The 10002-nt window shown below is 46.0% G+C and overlaps 1 protein-coding gene across 1 annotated transcript in view; it reads right to left on the reverse strand.

The window, feature by feature from the left end:
- Nucleotides 1–303: 303 nt before the first annotated feature.
- The window catches only part of LOC108575894 (potassium voltage-gated channel protein Shaker), a 212278-nt gene continuing 202579 nt past the window's right edge, over nt 304–10002 (reverse strand). Inside the window, exons 6-8 of the mRNA XM_017938826.1 lie at nt 4686–4876; nt 3266–3439; nt 304–2794 (exon numbers count right to left, since the gene is read on the reverse strand). Coding sequence (XP_017794315.1) covers nt 3273–3439; nt 4686–4876 — 358 coding nt within the window. The 3' untranslated portion in view covers nt 304–2794; nt 3266–3272. The remainder of the gene's footprint in view (nt 2795–3265; nt 3440–4685; nt 4877–10002) is intronic.

The following is a 10002-nucleotide window of genomic DNA, read 5'->3' on the forward strand; positions in this document are numbered from 1 at the left end:
ACTCGAGAGGAAGAGAAAAGAAATATTGCCAAAAAATTGTCGTCAATTCGAATCACGGAAGAAAGGTTTATACTTTTTTGTTGCTTGAACATTTCCTGACCGTCCACCTCTTTTCCCCTATAGCCTGAACACAAAATCGAATTTGCTTTCGTCTGCTCGATTAGTGAAAGAACGTTTTCGCGAATTAGCCTCGCTGATAATAATCGAAGAAAGAAAACCGAAGGAAAAAAAAAAACGAAAAAAAGGAACAACTGAAATCTCTGCGTGGTACTGCTTTCGCTACTACTCGACTTCTTCTCCCTGTGTTACGAATTCCCCCGGATTGGTCGCGCGGGCACAAAAAGGGACCGAAAACGTTCGCGGCAGCGTCCGTCCCGAGTTCGTTGAGCGTGAACACGGCGGTACGCGCCATCGGCAGACACCTTTCCGGCCATTGATCGCAACTTTCCACCCTGCCTGTCCGTTTTTTTTTTTTTTCTTTTTTCTACTCGTGCCAGCGCTGCTCGAGCAAAATACGCGCAACTCGAATTTACCCATGTATATCCGCCATCTCCTTTTCTGATCGGCAATCTCGCAAACTTGTCGCGCCACCGAGAGCCCTCCGCAACGACGCAGCGGAGTGTCCGCACTGGTTCGCTCGTAGTGATATAGGCGCGTCGAAAACCTGCCGCGGTTCGAGCTCACAGTGTTTTTCGTTCTTTTCGTCGATCTCGCTTTTTTTCCGGATTTTGCAGCGCGCGCCTCGATCGTGCACGAGCCAGAGTGATCTATTTATCGTCGCAAATCTTAGGGAACAACGGTGTCGCAAATATATCGTTTCGCCCGTGAAGCAGACAATAGTCCGTTTTGTCGAGGACACCAGTGTGGCCTAAAACTTGTAACTATAGTTCGTTCGTTGAATTTCTTTCTTTTCTCGCGAGTGTATTAGCATTTATACTCCGTGAATCGTGCAGGATCGATGAATGGCGCCTGTTTTAACTGGTAGTCGACGAGAACAACGCTACGCCTGTTCTTCAAGGTATCGTACAAACGTCAGTCCTCATTCTTGACTAAGGTTCGCAGATGCTTGTTGTGTCTCTCTCTGTGTGTGTGTACGTGTGCGTGCGTGTAAAAGTTCTACGTGGTGTATGCGTGTAGGTGTGTCGTGTGTGAGTGTGAACAAAGGTACAGCGTCACGCTCCGAGAAAACGAATTGCATTCCAAACGGTCTCTCTCTCTCTCTCTCTCTCGCGCGCGTACGTTCGAAATAGTACATAGAGCTTACTTCGAGTTAATTTGTCCTCAGTGAAAAAAACAGTCTCTCCGCTGCAAAGACACACTTGTTCTTCCGTTTCGCGCTGCTCGTGCGTTCGTACGTGGTAAAGTTACGTGTACGTGTGTATGTACGTGTGTAATAACGCTTACGGAATCATCGTTTCTTTTTTTTATTATCGGAAGTCTGTCCTCTCTGCACCGCGAGCACCATCGCCAAAGAAATTCTTCCTTCCTTGCGTTTTTTCTCTCTTCGTCTTCTCTCTCCCTCCGTCTTGTTCTCCTCTTCCGCTCGATCGTGGCTTCGTCCGTTTATTTATTTATTTTTTCTTTCGCGCAGTGTTATTTAATCATTAAAACGAATAATATTTTTATCTTCATCTCTTCTTCCTCTTTGTTTGCTCGTTTGCTTGTTTAGCGTACCTTCGCCTACGTGTTTACTCGATATAATTACATCGATAATAATTAATTAGTATTATCTGGTACGATTCCCCTGGTTTCGTCGCCGTCCAGGCCTCCCCACCGCGTTCGAACCGGCCATTATCTCATCCGGCCGGCCACGGAGAGTTCACTCGACCACTGTTTAAACGAGGGGAGGGAAGGTTCGACGACGTTTCTCTTATATACTTTTTTATTTCATTTTTTTTTGTTTTGCTTAACATTTTGTTCGTTCGCGAAGCCGCTGCGACGTTTATTTATCTTCTTCTTCTTCTTCTTCCCTCCTTCTCTCTTCCCCTTCGTTTCGTTTATACCGTTTTATTTGTTACTTTTTTATTTTTATTTGTTATCATTTGTATTGAACACTGGAGTCGGTGGTGTGGAGAATGGAGACTCGCGACTGAAGAAAACATCCAGCTCCATTCCCCTATTAGCACGTAGGTCCCTACGTGGGGTGCGTGTATGCGTGTACCGTGTAACACCTCCGAAGCGGCTGTCCTCGTTTTCGACGTCGACGTTTCTCGCCGAAACGCACTCTCGCCACCTCTCTTTATCCGCCCATCACGTTTCTTTCCTTTGCACACCTTTCGCCTATCCTATCTCTCTTATCTCTCTACGCCTGGTAGCCAGTAATCGTTTAACGTCCTTCCCTCGACGTGTGCTTTCCCTTTTCTTCCTCCAACTCCAACTCACTCTCTCCCTTCTCCGCCGACGATCGTAATTCTCGCGCGTCGCGCCGATGGAAGAAAAAATCATTTTGTGGCACCCATTTACAGCCGATTCTTGGTCGTTGATCATTTCTTCTCCCGTTCTCGTTCTCTCTTGTTCTGGTTGACGCGTAATAATGGATCGTGTGGAAGCACCCCTCGTATTGACAGACTATGGACAGAGGGCGGGCGAGCGGGTGGGCGGGCGCGCCTGCGCTGCCGCGTGCGATCCAAATGACAGCCGGCGCGCACGCGTACACGCGCTGATCGCTAGCGCTCGCAGCTAGCGCGACTACGACGACGTGTGAAGGAGGCCTACGTCAGGCACCGTAGGGAGCTGTAGCTGTTCTTCGACAACCGTCCCAGCATTGGCCACCACGTTGCCACCGTCTCCTTCACTGCAATCACACAGGTTACAATTAGCCTATGATTATCCTTGGACGAAATGCCTTTCGACGCGAACGTTCGGTTAGATTGTTTTGCAATTTTCTCGGAACCATCGAAATTGTGTCACTTCTGGGGCACACGACGGTATGGAAATTCTTGTTGACGTTTATTTGGATACCGAAGAAATTTGATCGGTCGCGTACATCGATGGATCTGCGAGAGCGTACACATACGCCTTTCTTCGGCGAACACGAGAGAGCGTGTGCGTACGCTTTTAGCAGCGAAAGGGTTAAATTCGACTTGGATCTAAGAGGGAAAGACTTAACCTTCTTCGAGAGATCAATCCTCCTCTTCGTGGTTTCCTAAATCAGATTCTTTATAGATTTTCACATGTCATCGGTGATTCTCTAACTCTACTACCGTAAGGAAACTCTTTCTTTTCTCCTGGTTTTGCTAATCGGTCAAGCTAATCGGATACGTACCTAGTAGTCAGACGTCAGTCTCGATGCTCATACAGGCTGGATTAATATTGTTATTATGGCGGGGGTTGCAGTTGGGCTTCTTTGTAATTTCTGGATGAGTGAGCATTATGCCCTCTTCCAGCTCCATTATGTCCGACGTCGATTCCGACATCGAGCTCTTCTTCAAGTGTTGACCTGTGAACCACACGAGACAATCATAGTTCCACGAGTGTTCAACCACCCGTCCACCGTGATGCCGGTATACACTTGTCGGTGTTACACCGCGAAGAGAAACTTGATTAAGCTCGAACACAAGAGTTGAAGAGCCTCTCTGTGAATCGGGCCCTGCGATGCGCGTATACACGTTTAGGATAATCCTGGAGAAAAGTGTGTGCTCTCGGGTAAGCTTGCCCGACGACGATCGGGAGCAGCTCTCCTCGTAGGCTATCAATTTTCCTTTAATCGTTCGCGCGTTCGACGTCTGTGAATCATCGTTCGTGATGGAAGAAGGTGTGAAAAATCGACCGGCTCACGCCTAAGCGGATTAAAGTCACACAGGGTAAACTACCGTGTCAGCAGGGGCGTAGACACGCGAGATACATCGGTAGACAGTCTCGCCGGGATTTGCCAGCCGGTCGACAACTTTCGAAACGTATACAACTGCCTGGAGGACTACCGTCATATCCTATCCCTCGTCCCCTTTCTCACTTTACTTACTGCAAATGGACATTGAAGCCTTGGGTACTTCTACCCGAGAGACCTTTTCAATTTTCGCTTTCGCAAATAGGCTTGTATATGCGTATCACCTCTTTTCTCTTTCCATCAGAGACGTACACCGACGAGAGTAATCTACACGGTTTTCTCTCGTTCTTTCTTCTTCTCTCTTTTTTTTTTTTTCTTTTTCTAATAAGAAGACAAAAGTATCTTACCGTATTGATTTTCTTCTTCGTTAGCGAGCGATTTCTGATCTCGGTGATAATCGATCAGAATGTAATCTGACGGAAAATAATGGATTACTCATTGCTACATGCACCTATGTATCGAAAGAAAATCATGCTCACTTTGAAGAATAGTGGAATATGAAAAGTACCTAGACTAAAAAAAAAGTATGGGGAAACATTCCTACACGCGACAGGAAGCTTTTCGAGCTTTCGTGACCCGTGACCGACTCCGCTGGCAAAACAACGCGTCGCGTTAACCCGTTTCGACGTATCCTTACCCTATTTTCCTCTCTCATTATTCATCTCAATTCAACACATTCTCCCACGGTTTTTCACATTGATAAATCGTTGCACCTATCATGATTTCGCTACGCTTAATCTCCCCGGTTCGACTCAATAGCCTTTTTATATATCACACATATATCACATATATATGTCCTTCCTCCGCAACACATCTTTCAACCAGCTCTGAAATTCATCGACAGGATTAAAACTCGTACCTACAGTACCAGGGAGATACGGGCAGCTGGTCACATGATTGAAGTTCTGCGACTGCATCTCTTCCTGGTCAGTCTCACGGTGATAGAAGTAGTTGAAGTTGGAGACGATGACGGGGACAGGCAGAGCGATCGTCAGCACACCGGCGATCGCGCACAAAGAGCCCACTATCTTTCCCCAGACACCCACGGGCCTGAAGCAGATGGAAACGGACACTTTGATTTGCGGTCAACCGCTGGCTTGTACGTCGATAGCTTCGTTCCTCGTCTAGTGAGACTCGGTGCTAGGTGTGGTGTTTCTATCTTGTGTGAGTTGCCGTGTCGAGTCGAGTGTGGCGCTACTTATGCGGTACTTGGAGGCTCCTATAGATACCCACGGACACCGTGTGCGAGCGTTCTCAAATAGAGATTAGTCATGATCGGTTTCCAAGCGGAACGTCTCCTCATCCCTAACCGTTTCCCTCTTCTTCCTCCTTTTTTTTTTGCTCTTTCCTTTACCATCTTCTCTTTTACACCAAATCGTGTCCCTTAATCGTTCCGCGTTCCACGTACGCGATTTCCTTCCTCACTGTTCAACCCTTTAGCTACCAACTTTCGCGACGCTTTCAGTCTGTTGCGTTTTATCTACAACATTTCTACTTTTTTCTTTTCTCTTTTTTTTTTTTACGGGAGCTTGCATTTAACCGAGGATCAGAATAATTCTTTTATGAAAGATTTATCGCTTGTTTGAACAAAGCTGGAAATTCCTATGAGCGACGATAAATTTGGATTAACGTAACGCAATTTTTTCGTTCTTTTTTTTTTTTTTTTGCTAGACTGACAGGACGTAGGACGTACTGTGAAATATCGCACAGTTGAGATAGAATTCTACCGAGAAGGTATGTCGCTTTTGCGACGAGAGTGAACTTTTCTACGGGGTGTTTGGTACTTGTTTTTTTCTTCGGGAAAGATGAGTAGCTAGAGGATTAGAACGGCTCGAAATCTACACTTGTCGAAACTGCACAAAACTAACCTCTATTTATAGAACGCCGCGTGGCCGTGTATACTTATAGGGTTTCGCGTGTCTAATAAGAAGCGGGCTCTCTAGGCTAGACTAGGGGACTAACGTGACTCTCTAAAAAAAAGGCTCCTCGTTCGTGTGCCGATGCACCGTTCCAAACAAGCGCGTGCCATTCCGTTGCTCAAGATCCGATCGAGAACCTCTTTCTCTAAAACGGGTACGACATGCAATTTCTCTACGTTTTTCTCTTTTTTGAAAAGTGAACAACAACGATCTATCCGATCGGGACGTTATCTTTTATTCAGCCGATTGAACTGAAGAAAAAAAACTCGAAAAAAAAAAAAACGATGCATCGTCGTTTCACCGATGGATGCAGCCGGTCTCGTGTGTAAAATCGGGGTTCTTCGTTTGATATTCTCTCACGGACGATCGTCGAAATCCATCCGATGTGATACACGACACCGAAACACCATGCAAAAAAGGAGAAAAAAAAAAAAAAAGAAGAAAAAACCGTTGTGGAGAATCGGTCGAGCTAATGAGCAATTAAGGGACGATTCTGGCCGAGTGTGGCGGAGATGATGTACCCGCGAGAGTAATTCCAAGCGGTGTGAGCCGACGTGCAGGCCAGAGAGATGATTAAGAGAAGCGCGTCTCGTCGAATTGAAAGCCGTGTCGACCACTTCAATCCTCGTACCGTTTCGCATCTCTACAGGAACCAATGGTTACCTGATGAAAGTTCACGCGGAACCACCGTTCTCGTCGTTATCGCTCCCACATTAGCGTATACACGCGTTGCGCGAAACAACAACAACAAGCTCGATATGCAAATTTCCTCGAACCCGTTCACACGCCAGGGGAATAACTATCCTCGCTCCTTTTCATCCCCCTATGTACAGATGCCAATTGAAACCAGCTCTTTCCTTTTCACTTCTGTTCTGCAAACGCGTCGCGATGGAAAAAGGCTTTCTCCTTTTCTCAATTACCGTACACGAGCAGATTACAGAGGGGACGGAGCGACGCTTGGCTGTGTCCCCCGGACTAATCCGCGTACGCGGTGCGGCATTCTTTTGCGGCCGAGTCTAATTGAATAATTGTGGCGGTGTGCACGCGCGACAACAATACCCCGCGAGAGATCAAAGGCGGGGGCGAAGAATTCACCGCTCTCTCTCTCTCTCACAGTTCTCGAATGAATGAACGCCTCGAGATTTTAACGCGGAATCCTCTACACAGGCGAGGCTTCTTTTCTCTGTTTCTTCGTTTTCGCACGGAGAGGAAGAGAGGCAAGTAGATCCTTCGACCGGCGCCTTCGACTTCGTCGTCGGCCAATCTCGATAGACAATACGCGACAGTGTGACGTTCTCTATCGTTATTGGTGTAGTCGATTGTTGAATTGAATTAGTTGCAAAAAAGAGAATCATTCTTAAATGCAGGTGTCACTGTACTATGGGCCTTTGTGATCCATGACTGATGGTGGTAGCAGTGATGACAGCGTTTTTTGTGAGCGAGAAAAATTCAAGTGGTATTGTTTGTTTTTTTTTTCTTTTTTTTTTGTTCAAAGGAGCAAGAAACGTTAACGTGTAATTATTTTTTTCTTTAGGATCGGTATCAGTGGAGACAGAGATAATAAATATGTTGTTTGATCGCGAACAAACATGCAGTATCTTTGAGCTAATTACAGCCTGGACATAAAAAGGGGGTGTGGAGTAATAAAATTAGGTTATCGCGCGGTTTCGTTCGCCGAGATACAGAATCCGGAATTCCGCGCGGAAAATTTCACGTTGTCTTACGATCGGAGAGCCTGGGGTTTCCGAAACTGCGATCAATCGCGGTAACGGGATGCGAGAGTCGACGTAACGGAATGCGACGTAGCCGAGGGCGGAACACTTTGAAAGTTACGCTTCGATAGGGGGGGAACTGGTTACGCGAGAAACGGGCTTCGATAGAGGAAGCGAGTGACGCCGGTCTCTCGACAAAGGAGTCGAGCTCGATGCGTGTATCGTAATGGGAAACTGGAACGGGCCTCTTGCGTGCGCTGCTGTCTATGAACGCTCTTATACTGGGTGTCTCGTCCAATTCAGCGACTTCATACACCCTGATTTAACATCTTCCTGACAGATAACGTAAGAGAGAGATTTTTCTTTTCTTTCGTTACTCCTTCGATTCTCCTTCAATATCTCGTCGATACTTTGCAGACATTACATACAGGGTGTCTCAGTTATCCTCCGGTCGAACTTTGTCGGTATCTTCTGCGGGTATAGGCGAGGTGAAGATGTCGTACGGACGTGTATGCAGATTCGTTAAAAAGTTGCAAGAAAAACAACCAACTTGCGGTTGCTGTTGGATACGAGATGAGACGTGTTTCACGGACCCGAGATAGTGATCCATCCTTATTCTCGCATCCTAACCTCGAATCCGTTTCGCATTATCGCCGTAACTTTTTAACGAAGCCTCCAACGACCTACGTTTATACCACATTTTTGTCTCACCTGTACGCGTAGAATATGCTGGCAAAGTTTGATCGGAATCAACTGGGACACCCTGTATGTAGCTTTTAACTCAAACTATCGTGTGCTGTTAATATTCCCTGTGAATCTTCGACGGTAATACCTTTCGTCGTAGTTTCGTAACCAAGTGACTTATGGTTTAAATATGAAATGTGTTCTTGCAGAGAGTAAACCTCGAGTATCTCTCCTGGATACGATAAAAAATACAAACTCTGAAGGCAATTATCGTCCTTTTTCTTTCATTCTTTCTCTTTTTGCTTCCTTTGTAAATTCAAAGTCTCCTCTGGACGTTCGAAACGACGTGATCTTAAACGTGAAGGAAAAGTCTTGTTTCTCTCCTCGAAAGAGAATGCATTAGGAAGACCGGAGAGTAGCAATGCCAAAAGTGGCACACCCTGTATGCATTCACGGTGCAACGATACACAGACACGGTATTTATATACGAGAATAATCAGTAGACGCTTCGGTTTCGTTCCCATTTGCTCGGTGGAATTTCAATGAGACGAACGTGTTCCGGCTACTTTGTGCCAGTACCTCGTCGTCAACGTCAAACCTAACCAGCTAGCCCAACCTTAGACTCTAATTTTCGAAAAGGACCTACGGTTTCGTAACGGTTCCAATAATAGACGCATATGTATATATAAGTAAACTAACCCTAGCCCAATTACGGTTCTATGCAGCTCTCGTAGATTACTCCACCAGATGTAACAGACAATTCCCATCGCGAATACTACCGCTACTCTATCTAATTTCTACCGTTGAAACGTCGCGCAGCGTTTCTGTACGAATAAACGAGTTCGTTATACCCTGCTGTCTCGGCGGTGGTTTTGCTTCTTTTTACCAACGCATTTATCCGTTCGACGATCCGAATCGTCGCGATCTTCTCGGTCCTTCTCCACCGGAGGGCGTTTCCAAGAAACGAACCAGTGCCGGTTGCCCGAGGACACTTATTGATTTACGGGAGGCAATTGCTCAAGAAGCCCCTTTGGCCGCAACACCAGAGATCTCAAGTCTCTCTCTCGACGGTTGCTCTTGAATCTCGAGGGTCTACCCGCGAAACTACCCCGTCGATATTATAATCGCACTCTGTATATGCCCACCAGAGTGCTGGTAATCCGTGACAACCTTACCTGTAATTTAAACTATCACAGTTCTCCTCCCCGGTGGTCGTTATCCCTTTCTACTCGTTCCTTCGGACCAACCCCTCTCAACAGTGATTACAATCCTCTTCCTTTTTTATATCGCTACGCGGTATCTCGTTCGATACGGCGGGATGGAGAATCATCGAATTCCCCATCGGGAAGGAAGGAAGAGAGATGAAAAAATATATATAACAGAACTGTCTATTTCTATTTCTATTTCTATGAAGTATGTTTGAATATTCATGAATGGTGTGCGTGAAACACCATCGCGAAGATCATGCTCTCTAAATAGGCGCAACAAGTGTAGGGTAGAATATTTCTTCTTTCTTTCTTTTTTTTTTCTTTCTTTTTTTTTTTTTTCGTTTGGCAAAATGGAACAGATGCGAAAGGAATAAAATTACAAAAGCGTTAGGGAAGTAGTCGTAACGGAGCACATTTTCTTCGTGACTCGAATTCTCCGGTATAATTGAGTTGTAACGTCACTTTGGCTCGTGCATTCCGCCGTTCTCGCATTCCCCGGTCCTCAATTATTCTTCCAAAGGCCAATTAAGCGCGTTAAGCGTGGCGCTCGCTCAATTGGGGGACGTTTCAATTCGCGGTGTCCCCAGAGAGAGGTGTGGCGTTTTTGTCTTTTTTTTTTCCCCGGTTCTTTTTTTCTTTTTTCTTTTTTTTTT

The sequence above is a fragment of the Habropoda laboriosa genome, unplaced genomic scaffold, assembly GCF_001263275.1.
Source record: "Habropoda laboriosa isolate 0110345459 unplaced genomic scaffold, ASM126327v1 scaffold243, whole genome shotgun sequence".
NCBI classification, from domain to species: Eukaryota; Metazoa; Arthropoda; class Insecta; order Hymenoptera; family Apidae; genus Habropoda; species Habropoda laboriosa.